This window comes from Macaca nemestrina, chromosome 9 (genome assembly GCF_043159975.1).
Source record: "Macaca nemestrina isolate mMacNem1 chromosome 9, mMacNem.hap1, whole genome shotgun sequence".
NCBI lineage: Eukaryota > Metazoa > Chordata > Mammalia > Primates > Cercopithecidae > Macaca > Macaca nemestrina.
In genome coordinates this window covers 40,903,207-40,923,034 of record NC_092133.1, presented here as the reverse complement: position 1 = coordinate 40,923,034, position 19,828 = coordinate 40,903,207, and the positions used below count along the sequence as shown (strand labels likewise).

Sequence of the window (19,828 nt, the reverse complement as noted above, 5' to 3'; positions counted from 1 at the left end):
AATAGATCTTTGAAATAAGAATATGGTGAGACACAAATGAAAACTTCAAATGAAAATTTAAATGGCCCAAATTAGTTTTTAAGTATTCTACATTTCTCTTACAATTATTTTAGAGTAGATCTATGAAAACATTACTTTGAAAACAAACCAGTTTTGAGCCATAATATAATAAACTATGTTGTGTTTTTACCTTGTTATTTTATGATATTTCACAGGAAACAGAGTATCTTTAGCCTAATCTATGATAGTAAATTATTTTGAAAATTTGTCTTGACATACAAACAGATGTGTTTTCTTAATTCCTTTTAAGCTGAGGGTTGGTGGTTTGTGGTTTATTGTTCCTGTGATTGGCATTAAAAGCCTTATTTCACAGCTTGCAGTGAAGGACTATTGGGTAAAGAGTGGCTGTGTTCCACAAACTAAATTCAAAAAATGTCAATCAAGGTCTCACATAGGTTACTTAGAGAATGAGTTTTCTTACTGATTTCACCAAATGTCGCCTCATGCTGTCTTTGATTGGCACAGCCTGGCAGGGAGGATGGATGAATCTGTCACCGGCTGGTTAATTGTGTTACTGGTCTCAGTCTGACATCAGGTCTTTGACTCTTAAGTGGCTCAATACAAAACAAATTAGCAGATTGTAGTCATATTTCTCATTCTATATGCTTTGACTTTGTTGAATGCAGTCCATAAATCATATTGACTGACACACAAGTAAATGATGAAAGCTGTTTTTGAGACATGAATCTAGAAAGCAGCACTGTGAAGGTGCCATGGAAGGATGCATATGGTTGACCCTTTGGGAATTTCCTAGGAGCCAAATGTCTCTTTACCACAATTGTTCTTAAAAGAAAAGCTTTTCGGTAATGCGAAAAGGATCTAATATGTCAGCAGATTCTCTTTTACAAGTTCCTTTGAAATACAAGAAGTTTGTCTAAGGGTTTTTCTCTCTTTGCAAGTTGTTTTCAGCCAAATGTTACAGCAGGGTAAAAAAGTAGTTACCTTTAAAAGCTTAGCAGGTGTTTTTACTTATTTATTGAACTTTGTAAAGAGAGGGAAAATGTTGGTAATAGTTGCAATTAATTTTTCAGATGAGGGCAGGAGAAATTTTGAGGTGCTTGAAATTTATTAAATGTGCCGTGTTTTCTCAGTCACTTCACTTAATTATTTTGGCTTTTTTTGTTACAATATTAAAAACTAGAGCATCTCTAATGAAAAGGGCTAGTTTTTAAAAGATCATTGTAAAAGTACTCAGACTATTTTTATTCTAGAAAATGATATATTATTAAAGGCATCAACAACAACAACAATAATAATATAATAATAGTGTTCAGAAGATTATACCAGAGTGTGCCAATGGCTATAGACATTAAAAATAAATTATCAAATATATTTTTGGGTGTGTAAATTTTTGGAGTGTTAACATTTCTATCTAAAAATATGTAGTAGATGAAGTTTAAGAATAGTTGTATGCATTTTATAGTTACAAAGTAGACATTTAAAAAATACTGTATAATCTTATGGAATATAACTTTTTAAAATTTTAAAGAATCTGAACCTTTGATATTATGAACTTAAATTTTGAGCTATTTATTTCATCTGAAGATTTATAAAATATAAATATTTTAATCTTCTATCTTTGAGAACAATAAGCCTGTATTTAATATGCCTCATCAAAAGAAATTCAATGTTAGGATTTTAGTATTACACATGATATTTAAATGAAGATTTTATTAAATATTTATTTAAATTCGTGTGTGTGTATGTATGTGTGTGTGTGTGTGTTTTTATTACTTATTTCCACCAGGTTTGTGGAATAGCCTGTGTCTACTCTTACCATCATTTTCAGCTCTAGTGCTATTGCTATGTAGTCGTTTGTAGCATCTGAACCCATGTTAAATTTTAAAGGTTTACATAAAACAATACCACTTATATTGTACAGTGTGTTTGCTTATGAAATGAATTTAATAGTAATTTTCTGGCAATTTATTAATCAACTTTTACAGTTAGTATATGATAGCGGCAGCATGCATATGACATGGAGCTTATTTGATGGAGAAGCACATTAAACTAAAATGCACTAGCTGTTCCATTGGGTCAAAGTGACATTTCCATTAAGTATTGTGAAGCCTATTACATTGTAATTAAATGACAGGCCATTGATTTCTCCTTTCTCTGCTTCCCCACTTCTCATTCATATTGATATTATTCTGCTTGGGGAATGGAGCTGCATGTCTCCCAGACTAATTCCTCTTGAGTTTGGGGGATCTTGAATCATGCTGGGTTTTGCATTGTTTGTTACATTCCTTTTTGGCAGTTCATCAGTATCTGTCAAATATATTGTTTGCATCAGCTTTTATCTCTTAAGTTTTTGATTGAGAAATTGACATTCTGTTTCAGATATGTAGTTTTTCACTGTGCATAGTGTCTAAATGCAAAAAACTCATTCAAAAAGTTGTTTCTTGTCTGACTTTTAATGTGTGATTTAACAAATGTTGTAATAAGCATCTTGAACAAGTATTTATGTTGTTTATTACCTTTCTCACAAGTCAATCCTATGTAAGATGTTTTTGTACTAATATATTGTAACATTTCTATTAGGGAGATTTTGGTCATGATTTTGTAGCTTTCTGGCCTTTGAGATAAGTAGGAAAAATATAATTATCAAATATGACTGGGTAAATATTTGTTAATGCAAATGAGGCAAAACATGGCATGTCTTCCAAAAGTAATTATTTCTAATGATATTCATAGATCTTTGAATCCTATCATAGTAGTCAGTCCATCACCAAATAACATAATTGTCAGTTGAAGGTAGCCATCCTAGGAGCAGTATTATACGGGAGAACTTTACCTAAAAGAGTTTTTATAATATTTTAAACTTCTAGTTGAAATGCAAAACCTGTTTAAAAAAATAATTTATCTTTGGGAGGCCAAGGTGGGCAGATCACAAGGTCAGGAGATCGAGACCATCCTGGCTAACACAGTGAAACCCCGTCTCTACTAAAAATACAAAAAATTAGCTGGGCGTGGTGGCAGGCACCTGTAGTCCCAGCTACTAGGGAGGCTGAGGCAGGAGAGTGGCGTGAACCCAGGGGACAGAGCTTGCAGTGAGCCGAGATTGCGCCAGCCTGGGTGACAGTACAAGACTCTGTCTTAAAAAAAAAAAAAAAAAAAAAAAAAAAAAAAAATTTATACTAAAAGTGGTGTAGTTTTGTGAGTCAGCTGTATAATGCAGAGGCTAAACATTTAAAAAGGCTATTTTTAAGAAAACAATTTAGGCTATCAGTGAAAGTTCACGTAGAGTTTTAAGAGATTATTATAGTAGGAAATATTTTTTAATGATGTGTATTATACTGAAAGAAAACCACAAATATTCAACCGCATACTTCCAACCTACCAGATGATTTAAAAACTTAATTTCTAAAGCTAAATGCACATCTGTAGAAAATCTTGAAGCCATATTGGTAGACAAACCTTTTTTTTTTCTGCCAGTGATTGAAGCTATGCTATAGACTAATGTTCTGATTAGAAGTAAGCACTTACGATTCAAAGGGTATTTTGAATTTTAGCTGTAATTTAAATAGCAATAATAGTAAGTTATACTGTTAACTTCCTTTATTCTGACTTGGTTAATTATGTAAAGGAGAGATTAAGGAGCATTATGTGGATAAAATGTTCTGTCAGTATGACTTATTTTATGTCATAAATGTCATTTTAATATGCATTTCTAAAGTGCTTTCAGTATTTGAAGAGATCTGAAATAACAGTTTTTAACTGGTGTTTTAATTTTCCTTTGCGCAATTAGAGCTTTAATGATATTTATATCCTGAGAAAGCCAAGTAAACTAAAAATATTCATGTTAATTTCTATAATATAAAGGCATAACCACTCAGAATACAGAAACAGGAAGGAAAGTAATCACCATTGTACCAAGCATAACCAACAAAAAGAATGCCAAGTGTGTGATTTTTCTGATCCTTTATGATGTATTTCTGTGTTTATTTATTTGTTTGATTTTTGGTTTGATTGTTTTAAACAGGGGAAAGTTGCTCAGACAGCTTGCATGTCAGCCTGCCAGCATCTGTCAACATCCTTAATGCAGATGTTACTGGACAGTGAGTTAAAACAAATAAGCATGGGAGCTGTTCAGCAGTTTAACTTAGATGTCATACAGTGTGAATGTAAGTACTATATTGGTTTATTCTTATGTATTACTGGGAATCCATACTTAAATTATATGAAAAAAATGTATTCAGCAGGATAGTTCAGAAAGGAGGGAAAAGGCCTGGTTCAGCTAAACTTTTAGCAGCCTTAGGAGTAGGGCTAACTTCCTGAAACAGGAAGATAAAAATATCTCAGCTTCACATTTAGGGCCTCTAGAGAGAGGCACTGAAGTGGCATTCCAGATTGGGATATTTAAAAACATGACTCATTTTCCTTATTATTCCTTGTCTGGTCATTCTTGCCTTTTTCTAGGACTCTCCTAATGTTTGTCATAAGTGAATGAAATGATTCTGTCATTCTTACTTGCCCTGTAAGTAACTTTTTAGATACTTGCTAGAAGAATAACCCCAGGACCTTGCATTGCAAGTGAAGTATGCTATTTGGTTATTAGCCTGGTTATATGTGCTTTTGGATATGGGTTTTATCAACCCTCAAATTATAATTCTTTAAGTACAAGATATGAGTATATGTGAGCAATTTTCAAGCAGTGCTTTCAAATAAGTAGTACACCAATTAAACAGTGAAAATCCCTGGTTGACAGTTCTATCAGGCACCACAGTTGATAAATTGAAAATCAGTGGGGCACAAGAAGGATTGTAAAATATTTGAGGAAAAATTTTCAATAATGTATTCTTTGTGAAAGACATTAAAAAATTAAATGTCAGCAGTTTGCAACTGAAGCAGAAATGACTCATTTTTTTCAACAGATAACAAATATTTGTGTGCCCACTGTCTATAAGGCATTGTGCTAGGAAAAACATCATTAATATTATAGAAAATTATTAGGCTCTTTGGACAAGATCAGTTGTCTGTTGTACACCACACACACACACACACACACACACACACACACTCTCCAAAGTTTCTAAAAACCTACCCATTTATTTTTTTTAAAAAAAAGAAACATTTGTTTAGAAAGCAAAAGAAAATTTTTTTTTCCTAGGGAAGAGATAGATTAATTTTCTTTTCCTAGAAAGCATTTTTTATTTTCTCTAATTAGAAAACTTTTATTATATTTCTTTCTCAAAGTAAAGCTATCGTTTGACAAATATTTATTTATTTATTTATTTATTTATTTATTTATTTATTTATGTTTTAGGTTTTTGAGATAGAGTCTCACTCTGTCACCCAGGCTGAAGTGCAGTGGCACAGTCTCAGCTTACTGCAATCTCTGCCTTCTGGGTTCAAGCGATTCTTGTGCCTCAGCCTCCCAAGTAGCTGGGACTACAGGTGCATGCCAACATACCCAGCTAATTTTTATATTTTTAGTAGAGACGGGCTTTTACCACGTTGGCCGGGCTGGTCTCAAACTCCTGGCCTCAAGTGATCTGCCCACCTTAGCCTCCCAAAGTGTTGGGATTACAGGTCTGAGCTACCACCCCTGGCCTGTTTTTTATTTACAACAATATCCCAAAGAAACACTTTTTTTTTTTTTTTAAAATTACAGATGAGGTATTGCTGTGTTGCCCAGACTGGTCTCAAACTCCTGGGCTCAAGTCATCCTCCTGACTTGGCATCCCAAAATGCTGGAATTACAGGCATGAGCTACTGTGCCTGGCCATTTTTATAAGTTTTTAAGCTGAACGTAATTTTTATTCCCATTCCACAAATACTTTGAAACTGGTTTCTTAAGTTTCTTTAAAAGTTGTCTTATGAGATCATTTCAGTATGACATTGTCTATATAAATATCTTATATAAGCATTGCTCAAGACATTTTTGTGTTACAGTAGTCCCTCTTATCCACAGTTTTGCTTTCTGCAGTTTTTGTTACCTCCTGTATAGTACATTAAGACATTTTGTGTGTGAGAGAGAAAGACACCACATTCACATAACTTTCATTACAGTATATTATCATATGTCCTCTATTTTATTATTTTTGTTGTTAATCTCTTACTCTTCCTAATTTTTTTTTTTTTTTTTTTTTTTTTTGAGACAGAGTCTCGCTGTGTCTCCCAGGCTGGGGTGCAGTGGCACAATCTCGGCTCACTGCAACTCTGTCTCCTGGGTTCCAGCAATTCTCCCGCCTCAGCCTCCTGAGTAGCTGAGACTACAGGCGCCCACCACCAGACCCAGCTAATTTTTTGTATTTTTAGTAGAGACAGGTTTTTAACATGTTGGCCAGGCTGGTCTCAAACTCCTGACCTCAGATGATCCACCTGCCTCGGCCTCCCAAAGTGCTGGGATTACAGGCATGAGCCACTGTGCCCGGCCCTGTGCCTAATTTTTAAATTAAGCTTTATCATAGGTATATATATATGTATGTGAAAAAAACATAATTAATATAGGGTTCATTACTATCTGCAGTTTCAGGCATCCATTGGGGGTCTTGGAACATATCCCCCATGGGTAAGATGGGATTACTCTATTACATCTTTAGTATGGCTTCAAAATAACTAGACAATTGAACTACCTTTGTTGGCATTTGATGTGTCTTCTAAATTAAATTTATTGCTCAAAGATGGAAATTACTGTTTGATTAGACAAGTTCAGTTGTCTAAATCTTCCCTCTATGCTCTTACCTCTCTATGAAGGGCTAGCCTATTGATATTTAGAGAAATGTCCAAACACCCTGGAATCTTTGCCTCGGTATCCTGCCATAGGATAGTTTCCACTTTCAGGTACTCCTTTGGGCAGAGTTACTAGAGGCTCCTTTTAAAACTCTGATGTTTTCTTTAAGAGCTAGTCTCTTGGAAAAGACCAAGAAAGGTCCTGAGTATGAGCTATAACTCAAGGAAGCCTGGGGCCATTTGCAAGAGGGGTAAACCCTAGCCTGATGGGGGCTAAGGTCCTGGCACTGTAGATATGAAAAGGAAGAGACCAGGACTCCAAAGACAAACCATAGAAGACAGCTTGGATTCCTTTAAGATTTTGCCTATGGTTGGTTCTACTTCCTAATACTTCTGTATTACCTTAATCATTACTTCTTAATAGAGTGACATGCATTTACTACTCATGGGACAAAAGAAATGGATTAAAAATGTTTGTGTTTATTTCACTGTCTCTGGTGTTCTCTTTTCCAAAAGACATCTTTTTACTTAAGTAGTATAGCATGGATAAAGAAGTCTTTCTGGTGCAAAAGAACCATCCACCCCTCAACTTCTGACTTTCAGCGATTGATACCTAAATCATTTTTAAAATGAAACTTAACTTTCTCTAATAAATATGTTAAAAGAATTTTAAAAATAAGTTTTCATCTTAAGTTTTTTTGTTTAAATCTGGAGAAAAGTAGTTCTTTAAAAATAGAAAACTTATTCTCAATTTTAATGTAGTAAGTATGCTTTCTGCATATTGGGGGCAGGGAAGGGAGAAGAAAGAGAGACAAGAAGAAAAATCTGGCTAGGTAGTAGGAAGGCTAAAGTGCCTGGTAAGTCTTTGAAGAGAAAAGGTCTGGATACCATGGGAATCAACTGGAATATGAAGAAGAGGAGAGGCAGGTAGTTCAGATGGGGACTAGAAGCTAAAAGATCATTGAGTTTCTTCACAAACCTGTTAATAACATAGACATGCTCACACACTCCTCCATCTTGAAATCCTTTCTATAATAAACCTGCGAAGTAATTGTCCAGCCATTCCTTGAACATCCAATTTGGGAGATTAATTCTATACAATACATCACTCTATCATAATCTCTCACACTGAACTGAAACCACTTTCTCTCTAAATTTCTCTTAATAGACCTAGTTCTACCTTAGGGTTAGAGTCACTACCAGTCTATATTGTGTTTTTGTGCAAATTAGAAAAGGTGTTCTCAGTAAAAAGGAAAAAGCCCTCTAGAGTTGCCCCCTTTATCTGAATTAGAGAAAGTTTACTTATTCCCATCTGGACTTGGCCCCTACCAAGGCACATAGCTTATTAAATAAAACATTAGCTGGATTTTACTCTCCCCTTCCCATTTTTCTCCTTAGTTGGGCACCTGTGTATAGCAAGCAGCCTGACAACTATATCTGAAGTTTGGCTTAGGGTCACACAGGAAAAAACAAATCCTTATCCACAAGCCAGTTACATGAAAACTGCTCTTATAGCTCTCTGAATCTTCTGAAGGCCAGACATCAGTAATTCCTTATTCTTCTTACGTGATATAGTTTTAGATCCAAAAATCTTCTCTGAACAAAGTGGTTTAACTATCTTCTCTTTCATATCTGATACCCAGATTAAATATAGAGATAGGTGTACAGAACAAGTATAATTATGTAGCTTTGCTATCAAATACATTGTTTCATATTCTATAATTGATTAATAAAGCCAAAACTGTTAAACCTTTTTCAGTAGCTAGAGTATACTTCCAAATCATTGAAGCTACAGGATTCTATAATCTCTCTGTATTCTCCCCTCTTTTTTGGTGATTGCTAAGCTCTGTTTTTCTTATCCTATATATGTATGGTTGGTTTTTATTTTAGGATTTTAAGGTTATCCCTAATAAATGTTGAGATGTGTTCCGTAACTAGCCTATTGAGATCTTTTTATATCAAAAGTTAGTATCTGTGGATTTGTAATCATTCTTTCTACATATTTAACAAAGTCATTAGCAAAATATTGAACAAAACCTGTTATTCGTATCCTTAGATACAGAACGTCAATATCCTGAGATACAGTGCATCATCAAAATGTGGTCCCCAAATGAGCAGCAATAGTGTCACGTGGGAACTTGTTAGAAATGCAAATTCTTGGGCCTCACCTGCTGAATTGGGAACTCTGGGGATGGGGCCCAGCAGTTTGCTTGAATAGACCCTCCAGTTGATTCTATTGCATGATAAAGTTTGAGAACCACTGTATTACATGGACCTCTCCTTTGTATCTATTTAGGTCAATTATTCAGAACCTTATGGGTATCTTAAGATTTCTCAGCCAGTAGCTAATCCCCCGATTGAATCCAACTCGCAGTTTGGCATCTTGCTCCATGTTATGAGCAGCTTCTGTCAGAAGCCTTGCTAGCGTAAAGAGCTAATAATGGCCATTTAATTTTCCTTCCCTACCAGTCTGATTACCCTTTCAAAGAAGAAAATGACATTACTCAGATTTGTCATAAATCCATATTGACTTATAGTGATCACTTTCTTTTGAAGACTCTCAGAAATCTTTACTTAATAGCCTGTGATTGGTTCTCAGGATTAACATAAAATCCTGCTAGTCTGTGATATGCTAGCAAGAGAGCCATAGTCCAAGAAGTCCAGTAGCAGGGATCAGGTACTCAGATTGGAAGTCATGAGCCACCAAAGAAATGCTGGGCAACTCAGAAAAGGTGCTTAAATCATAAAATGTAAGCAATAGGAAGTGAGTTTCACTTACAAGATTGAAATACAAGCACCAACAATGACCGTTATTCTGTGCTAGATTTTCTTTTTATTTGATTTAATTAGAATGCAAATGTTTGTTTTCCCATTCTTGTTACTCTGTGAAAAACATCATACATGTATTTCCTCAGCCTCAGAATGTCAATCTGCAGGTAGAAACAAATAGCACATCTAGATGTAGTGGGGGAGGTGGAAGGGTGGAAATAATTCAGTTACTGACAAATTATTCTGTACCATCATTCAGCCATGTACTTTTTTTTTTTTTTTTTTCTGGTGATGAAGAAGAATTAGCATTGACCCATCTGTGTGCTCACTTGTTTTTTGAAACAATGTGTTGATGCTTTTTTTTTTTTTTTTTTTGGTATTCCTTGTGACAAGTGACACACATACCAGTGAGGTAAATCAGCTTGAGCTAAAATTTCAGTCTGTAATTATGAAACAGAACTTTTTCCCTTGTTAAGTCAACTGCTTTATAGGAAGATTCATTTGTGCAAATGTTTAACGAGAACCTATTATATGTTTGTTATATACTGGGAAATCAAAGATAAATCAAACTTCAAAGATTTCATAGTCTGGCTGGGTAGGAGACAGATACATAACTGTAATAGAGCATAATTAATTATTTATAGAATATGTATTTTGTGTAGAGAGGGGGCAGTTAATTCTGTATGCCATGGGATTGAGAAGATTGACTATAACAGAAGTAAAATTTGAGCTGGGTCTTAAGGGATGGATAAGATTTCACCAAAAGCAGGGAAGGGCATTCTGAACAGAGGGAATGAGATAGGCAAAAGCACTGTGATGAGACAATGTTTAGGGAATCTTCAAACAATCATATGTTGATGGACTACAAAATGGAGCTTTTTAATTAGGACCATGAGACAATTAAATCTGTGTCACAGAATGTTAACTCTTTTGTCATTTGGAAATTTGTACTGGAATGAGGGAGAGACTGAAAGCAGGAAGACCTATTAAAAGACTATTGAACTCTTTCATGTGAAATATAAAAAGAGCTTAACCTTGGCCAGTGGGAATGAAGAGTATGGATTCCAGGCATTTTGGAGGAGGGAATACATAAAAAGAGTGAGTGAGTAAAGGTATGATTTGATACAATTTAACCATCCAGGATAGATAGTTTAATTAAATTCAACATAGAAGATTTGAAATTGCAGGTACCTTACACAGTGCTATGCTCATAATAAAAGGTCTACAGATGTTTATTTATTGAATAAATGAACAAAGTAACAAATCAGGAACTCTCTGTAACCAACACTGGTCTCTTCTAGAGTTCTACCTTTGTTGTCAGAAAGTTAAGACCCAGATGATATTGCTGTATTTCAACTCAAGATCATTTAACTCCTTGATCTAAACAAAACTGATCATTATTTCTTTCATAAAAATTCTTCACATATTTGATGACTGAAGAATGACCTTTTAACTTTATCTTTTCTGAGCTATGCAGTTATTTTTTAAAATGTTTCCTTGTAGGATATTTTCACATGCCTTTTTGTAAATTTTCTTTGGATCTTTTCCTGTTTTTCTACTTTTTTAACCTATACTTGGTGAAAGTGAATACAATGTCTAAGTTCAGGAATATAGAATTATATGAACTTATATAGAACTTTTCTTTTTTTAAGTGCTTTCAGATCAGTCTTAAGATGGTCTGAGTACATGTCAGGAAGTTGAGACCTTGCTTCCAGTCCTGGCTCTGCCTCTAACTTGAGCAAGGTGACTTGGACAAACCCTTCATCCATCAAGAGGCCTAAATTTTTCCCGTAACACATGGAATTTGGAATTGATAATTTTTTCAAGATAACATCCTCATTCTAAGATTCAAAGGCAGTTAAATGTTAAGACATTGAAGACTGTGGGGCTTTGAAGTCATATATTAATTATTTCTTCATATCTATTATGTGCATGGCATTGGGGGAATACAGTGGTAAGCAAAACAGAAAAGGTCTTTACCCTCTTGGAGTTTAAGTCCAGTGGGGAAACAGTCATTAAATAACTTCGTTAGTGAATGTGACTATAAATTGTTAAACTTTGTAAAAGGATACGGTATGAGAATACTAGGTAGGATTTATGTGTGAATGTAGAGGTTAACTTTTGGTTAATTTGACCATAACCATAATACTAGTATAACTGCATGTTTGGAGACAGTCAGGAAGATACCCAGGAATACATACTTGGAAATTGCAAAAATAGCTCACTCTGAAAGCTACATTGAACCTTTGATCTTAGTATAAATTTTGTGTAAGTTCAAGATAAATGTCTTCTTATTTGGAGGAGCATTTGCCAAGGTATGAGAATGATATTCTGAATCAGTGTATGTACTTTGTTTTATATTTATTAAATACTTATTATATATTCGGTGCCAATATAGGTACCTTATAGATACAACCATATAGAAGAAAAGACTAATATGTTTTCTAGACAAGTTCTTACAAAGGTATCGCAGAAATTCTTCATATTACTAACAAAATGCAGACTGTTTCCAAAGCATCAGGCAATCAGAAAGATTCTGTTTTATATTTTAAGAATCCAGAGTAGGTCTAGAATATACTTTTTAATTCATTCTACCCAAATATCTAAGTTAGGTTATCAGATCCTAAGGGTTTAACATCTGAAATCTGTAGGTATTAGAAAAGGCATTAGAATAGCTCCAGTTTAAAGAGTGCTGGCACCTATTTCAATGGTGAGTTATTGAGGAGTAGGTAAGTTTCTTAATGTGAAACCCTTGGTCTTTCTTCATTTTTGGATAAAAACTTAACCTGCTGGGAACGATGGCTCATGCCTGTCATCCCAACACTTTGGGAGGTCAAGACTGGAGAATTGCTTGAGCCCAGGGGTTCGAGACCAGCCTGGACAAAATAGGGAGATTTCATCTCTGCAAAAAAAAATTAAAAATTAGTCAGATGTGATGGTGCACACATGTAGTCCCAGCCACTCAGGAGGCTGAAGTGGGAGAATTGCTTGAGCCTGGAAGGTCAAGGCTGCATTGAGCCATGATCATGCCACTGTACTCCAGCCTGAGTGACAGAGTGAGACCCTGTCTCAAAAACAAAACAAAACAAAACAAGAAAGCTTAACTAAAAAAAAAAAAAAAAAAGAATGCTGTTTATTATAGAGTTTTAGTGGCTATGACCTCTAATTGTAGCCTTGAAAAAGGCCTGTGCCCCATAATAAAAGTATTAAGGCCAAATCATTTGGATGGTAAGAGAAGAATATTTCAGTGCCTTTTTAAAAAGTAAGCTGGATGCTGTTACACTGTTTGGATACCTGAATTTGTTCCTGGTTTGGATACCTGAATTTGATACCTAAGCTATCTGATGAAGGATACTCTGCCCAGGTTTAATTCCAAGAAATGGAGAAAACTAGATATTACTTTATATAAAAATGAGGTGATGAAGGTAGAGTAACAATTGGTCCTTGAGGTTTTCATCCCACTGTTGCTAACCGCTTATAACAGAAAATACATCTAAAAGCCAAGAATCCTAACTCTCCTGATTCCCAGGCATAAGTTATTCACTACCAGAAAAACCACTAGATGGTGCTCTTAGTCATTCCTTCTAATGACACAGCTGGTCCACACGGGGTGCTTTGCCTAATAACAAAGTTTGTTAAACAAAACTTGAGTTCTTACTAGCTACTTTAATCTTAAGATGTAGATAGAAATGGAATTACAAGAAGTATCTTCAAATAGAATGAATATTGGCCTTCATATTCAGCCATCTATTTAGTTACAGAATTATTCCATTTTATATGCACCTGTGTGGTCATTTGCAAGCAAGGTCTTAAAACTGTAGCCTAACCTCCTTACCCTTTCTTTCAATCTTTTGTGAAGCTTCTGGTGTATTCACTCTTATGATCCATGGGCCCTTTTTCTCCCCCACCCCCTTTACCCCCTGACAATTCTACCTACCTTGTATGGATGTTTTCTGTATCTACATTGTAAACAGTCTACATTCTCTGCCTGATGATAAAGATAACTGTCTGCCTAGAACAAGATTTTTCAAGGACTTCTGAGTTTAATTCCCTCTGAGTTTAATTTCAGAGTAGGTTTTATATTTTCTAGTCAGGATAAATATTTATGGCCTGACCTCTTGGCAATTTTCCTTCCCCCCTCGTACCAAACCCTTTACATTTTTCTTAGATCCTGAGAGGAAGGGCCTGTTTTCCTACTTAAAAATTTTTTTTTTGTTATATATACAAATAATTCATGTTTTGCCTACAGATATTCTTTGTTCTCTTAAAACTTCATAGATTGCTAGCTGGGCGGAATGGCTCAATCCCAGCACTTTGGGAGGCCAAGGTGGGTGGGTCACCTGAGGTCAGGAGTTCAAGACCAGCCTGGCCAACATGACGAAACCCCGTCTCTATTAAAAATACAAAAAAATTAGCCGGTTGTGGTGGCACATACCTGTAATCCCAGCTACTCGGGAGGCTGAGGCAGGAGAATTGCTTGAACCCAGGAGATGGAGGTTGCAGTGAGCCGAGATCATACCCCACTGCACTCCAGGCTGGGCAACAGAGCAAGACTCCATCTCAAAAAAAAAAAAAAAACCCCAAAAAACAGGAAAAACAACTTCATAGATTGCCAATTTGGAAGATACTTTTGTTATAATCACAGCTTACCCTGCATACATTATTTTTTGTTTCCACTTTCATCTAAATTGATTCAAACTAGTCTTCTTCCAAGTTAGGCTGATATAGCAGTTTTATTCTATTGTTATAATATACCTTCCCAATAAGATCAGACACCTCCTTCTCTAATCTAAGAATATTTGAAAACTTGGAATCAGGCCGGGTGCGGTGGCTAATGCATGTAATTCAGCACTTTGAGAGGCCAAGGTGGGCAGATCACCTGAGGTAAGGAGTTTGACACTAACCTGGGCAACATGGCAAAACTCCTTCTCTACTAAAAATACAAAATTAGCAGGGCCTGGTGGCGTATGCCTGTAATCAAAGCTACTCAGGAGGCTGAGGCAGGAGAATCTCGCTTAAACCTGGGAGGTGGGGGTTGCAGTGAGTCGAAATTGTGCCATTGCACTCCAGCCTGGTCAACAGAGTGAGACTCCGTCTCAAAAAATAATAATAATAATAAAGAAAACTTGAAATCATTTATTATCATTACAGAAAATAAGAGGAAATGAATATCCTGAAGTTATTTTGTTTATTAAAAAGGAAATAGCCAAATTGGAGGCATTAAGAGAAAAAAACAAAGATTTGGAATCTCTTAAAAAAGAAAACTTTGCCGGGCGCGGTGGCTCAAGCCTGTAATCCCAGCACTTTGGGAGGCCGAGATGGGCGGATCACGAGGTCAGGAGATCGAGACCATCCTGGCTAACACGGTGAAACCCCGTCTCTACTAAGAAATACAAAAAATAGCCGGGTGAGGTGGCAGCGCCTGTAGTCCCAGCTACTCGGGAGGCTGAGGCCGGAGAATGGCGTGAACCCGGGAGGCGGAGCTTGCAGTGAGCTGAGATCCGGCCACTGCACTCCAGCCTGGGCTACAGAGCGAGACTCCGTCTCAAAAAAAAAAAAAAAAAAAAAAAGAAAACTTTATAGAGTCTGGAAATGATTTTTACGTATCTTATTGGGTAACCAGGATCAATGTTTTTTAAAAATACCCTTAAAGGCATGGCTAAATGACAAAAACAAAGACACCATAATAGGAGGGAAGTGGGCGTTATTGTTTTTAAAATTTTAACGATAGTCCAAGGGAGGAGAATTAGGAATCCCCAAAATATGACAAATTATATACAAAATGAGAATCTGGATGAGCCAAAAAGTAATTTGATGATAGTACTTCAAGAGATTTCAAAAATTAGTCATCAATTCTTTAAAAATTTAAAAGATTAAAATTGACCCCATGAATTATTGGGACCATAGACAATATTAGCAGAAATGATTTATATTGCTATTTATTCATTCAACACACATTTATTGACTATTTCCTAGGTGACAGGCATCATGTATGTAACTCCTTCCCAGGAACTTCTTGTTTAGTGGAAGAGCTTATGATTTAGTTTTTGTTGAAGAAACTATTAGGAGTATTCTCACCCACCCTTAATTACTTTTATATAAATACACTGAGTATATACAGTTATGTTCTTGATTTGCACTGTTAAATAAACACATATGGCTAGGAAATTCAAATTAAGCTGGATGCAGTGCCTCATACCTGTAATCTCAGCACTTTGAGAGGCCAAGACAAGAGGATTGCTTGAGGCCAGGAGTTTGAGACTGGCCTAGGCAACATAGTCCCCCTGTCTCTACAAAAAATTAAAAAACCAGACATGATGGCACCTGTAGTCCCAGCTACTCAGGAGGCTGACACGGGAGGATTGCTTGAGCACAGGAGGTTGAGGGAAGCTGCAGTGAGCTGTGATGGCACCATGACCCTCCAGTCTGGGCAACAGAGTGAGACCCTGTCTCAAAAAAAAATTAAATAAAACCAAAAATTAAGTTTAGCATGGACATTATATTTCATTATTGCAGAATGTTCTCTTGGACAGCATCATTCTAAATCTGATCAACAAGCTAGATAATATATCAATATCCAATACTGGATGGCATTCCCTTAGCATTTATTTATTTATGGTTCTGTTTTTCTTCATTGATTTAAGAAACTTTCATTGAATACTCATTATGAGTCAGGCATTGAGCTAGGTGATAAGAGTGTAGAAGTGAAAGTACTGTCCCTGCTCTCAGGGAGTTCATGGTTTAGTGGGAAGACCCAGACAGATAAACAGTTACAAGGCAGCCAAGTGAGTGCTGAAGTTAAGCTGTGCACAGAAAGTTGCAGTGAGAACACGCAGAAAGAACATAACCCAACCTGCAGGGATAATGGAAGTCTTCCCAAGGAAGACAATGATTGAAGGATAAATAAGAGTTTGCCCAGATGGAAAATAAGAAGAGGAAGGATGCTGTAGGCAGAGGGATCAAAGCATCATGGAAAGAGAGTGGTATATGCACGGAAGTACAGGTAGTTTGGTGTGGTATAGAAACTGAGGTGCCCCTAGGGAAATGATGAGATGAGGCTGGCAGATAGACAAAGGCTAGATTGCAAAGGACCTTAGCCTTATTTTATTTTAAGATGATGAGAAACTACTGAAGGATGTTAAACTGTGAAGTGGCACAAGTTACATCTACGTAAATCTTACTGGGATAAGTGGATGGAGAGGTTGCACCAGAAGCAGGGAGGTCAGATAGGGTGTGTTTTAGTAATCCAAGCAAGAAATGATATTAGTTTGTACTAAGGTAGAAACAAATTCAGTCTCGAGATATTTTGAGAAGTAGAAACAAAAGGATTGACTGCATTTGATTTTTAAAGAAATAAAGGGAAAAATACGAAGCTTTGAATCAATAGCATATCGTTACGAATGTCCTCTGTGCCAGATGATTATCAGGTCACTAAATTGCCTTCTACCCCTAAAAATTTTTGAGAAAAAGCCCTGAGTGTTATAATCTAGTGAATTTCACTTCCCTATTGGTTAGATTCTTATGAGAGATGTGATAAAAGATGAGAGACTGAATACTTAATCAGATTCTGGATTAATGGAGTAAATGCCAGGAAATCTGAATTAGTTATGTAATCCTGGGCAAGTCACTTTCCTTTTAATTTTTCTGCGCTATAAAATGAAGGACTCAGCTGGGCGCAGTGGCTCACGCCTGTAATCACAGCACTTTGGAAGGCCGAGGCGAATCACTTGAGGTCAGAAGTTGGAGACCAGCCTGGCCAACATGGTGAAACCCTGTCCCTACTAAAAATACAAAAATTAGCCAGGCGCGGTGGTGTACATCTGTAATCCCAGCTACTTGGGAGGCTGAGGCACGAGAAACGCTTGAACCTGGGAGAAGGAGGTTGTAGCGAGCCAAGATCGCGCCACTGCACTCCAGCCTGGGTGACAGAGCAAGACTCCATCTCAAAAAATTAAAAAGTCTCGGCAACTTTTAAACTGAGTCCTTAGGGGACTGTTGGACGTGTTTCAAAGAGGTTGTCTCTTTCAGTTGCAAGATTTTATGATCCATCATCTGCATGCCCTATTTACTAACATAAGTTATTGTGATGCTCAGAGCAGATGGTGTGTGAGAAAGTGCTTAGTAAACTATAAAGTGCTATATAAATTTATAGTACCTTTAATTTTGACATTGAGCTCTTTGGTTTACTGCCAAGCCATTGGGTCTTAAACTAGTATCTTAAACCTAGGGAAAAGAAAAATTATTTTAAGATAATTTTTAATGTAGAAAAATTTTGAGCATTAAATAGATAATAACTATATGTCTAAATGAAATTGAGCTTATTTTTGTGCCTGATAAAATGAGTCTCTCTGCATCATAGAAAGTCTTTATTTATGAGTGTGTGCGTATCTATCCATGGTGGTGGTAGAAGCTATGGTAACATTTACAGCCTTGGTTGAGAACCACTAGGAATTTATGGTAAATGGTTACAGACAGTAGCCTGAGACTGTGGCAAAAAAAAAAAAAAAAAAAAAAAAAAGGCCAATAAAATGCTGGATGGTCTTGAGTTTTTTTTTTTTTTTTTTTTTTTTTTTTTAAAGACAAGATCTCACTTTGTCACCCAACCTGGAGTGCAGTGGTACGATCATGGCTCACTGCAGCCTCAACCTCCTGGGCCCAAGTGATCCTCCTGCCCCAGCCTCCCCAGTAGGTAGAACTACTACAGGTGCATACCACTATGCCTGGCTAATTTTAATTTTTTTTTTTTTTTTGTAGAGATGGGGTCTTGCCATGTTTCCCAGGCTGGTCTTAAACTCCTGCTTCGAGCCGTCCTCCAACCTTGGCCTCCCAAAATGCTAGGATTTATAGGCATGAGCCACCATGCCCAGCCAAAAAAAGTATTTTTTTGAAGTTAGAAAACACCTTTACTTTTAACACCTTTTATGATTATAATATAAATGGCTAACATAAAATAATAATATATTTTACAATGTAATATAAAAGGTATTATAATTTTGCTTATCGTTTTTCAGTTAAGATGTAATGATACTAGAGAAAGGCAGCTCGGCTACCTAGGGCGTAGTAGCAGGTAATGGCAATACCACTATATGAAAGTATACCACTTTTCATTGTATAAAAAGACAGTGATATGAATAAATTGTACTAAATACTGAAAAATGTGGCTAGATTTGGTCACTAAATTTTGGTTTTCTAGAAAAAAGGGGTCTGAGAATGGTGAATTTAGTCACTTATCTAATGACCATAACCTAGCAGAGAACCAAGAACAAAGGGAGAAAAGTGGTGCATCTCTGAGTAACCAAAGGTTACTCATTCTCTAAAGGTATATACGCTCCAAGGTATGTATATAACACCTATTAACCTTACTAGTAGGAGAGGCCCTTGCTTAGCTTGTGTTTGCTCTTACTTTAGACATAATTCTAGTAATTGATTAGCTGGCTTACCCGCTCAAGAAGAGTAAAGATAAAATTAATGAGAGAGATGAGGGAGAGAGTAGGGAGTAAGAATTCATGTTAAAACTACCAGGGAGGAGAAGGCAGAAAAATTAGAAAAGCTAGACATGAGAACTCAAATAGCACAGCTTTTTAATAGAACAAAAAAAAAGCTCTAACTTCCATAACAACCCCTGGGAATTTTACTTTATAGAACAAAATGTATTCTTAATGATGACCCACAGGATTAATGATACATTTTAGAATTTTGTAAAAAAATGCTTAAGATTAAAAAAAAATTCTGATGCTTAAAGCAAAAATTATACAACAGCAACAGAAACTTATTTTGAACTCAACATTCCCCAGAGATGCCAGATAAATTAAGCTGTGCAAATTTTCATATATTTATTGTTTTTAATTGTTGATTTTGAGCCTTTCTAAACTATATTTCACACAGAATACACAAAATTTAAGAATTGCTTTTGTTATCCCAAGAACTATATAGGCTGAAATTTAAATAGCTTCCAAAATTCTAGCTCAGATAAATTCACAAATGGAACGTCTATAATGTTCTCTTAAAAAATTAGACTCTCCAGCACTTTGGGAGGCCAAGACAAAGGTATTGCTTTATTTAGGCCAGGAGTTCAAGCCCAGCCTGTACCACATGGCAATAACCTATCTCTACAAAAAAAAAAAAAAAAAAAAAAAAAATTTTGCATTAGCCGAGTGTGGAGATGCATGCCTGTAGTCCCAGCTACTTGGGAGGCTGATTGCTTGAGCCCAGGAGTTCGAGGTTGCAGTGAGTTGTAATCATGCCACTGCAGCCTGGGTGACAGATCGAGACCATGTCTCTTAAAAAAAAAAAAAAAAAAAAAAAAAGAAGAAGAAGAAGAAAA

At 36.0% G+C, this 19,828-nt stretch overlaps 1 protein-coding gene across 9 annotated transcripts in view; it reads left to right on the top strand.

Moving 5' to 3' along the window:
- The window catches only part of LOC105480188 (exocyst complex component 6), a 214,472-nt gene that overhangs the window by 146,106 nt on the left and 48,538 nt on the right, over positions 1 to 19,828 (top strand). For all 9 annotated transcript variants that reach the window (XM_011738755.2, XM_071069486.1, XM_071069485.1 and 6 more), the window contains one exon: positions 4,043 to 4,184. In XM_011738755.2, coding sequence (XP_011737057.2) covers positions 4,043 to 4,184 — 142 coding nt within the window. The remainder of the gene's footprint in view (positions 1 to 4,042; positions 4,185 to 19,828) is intronic.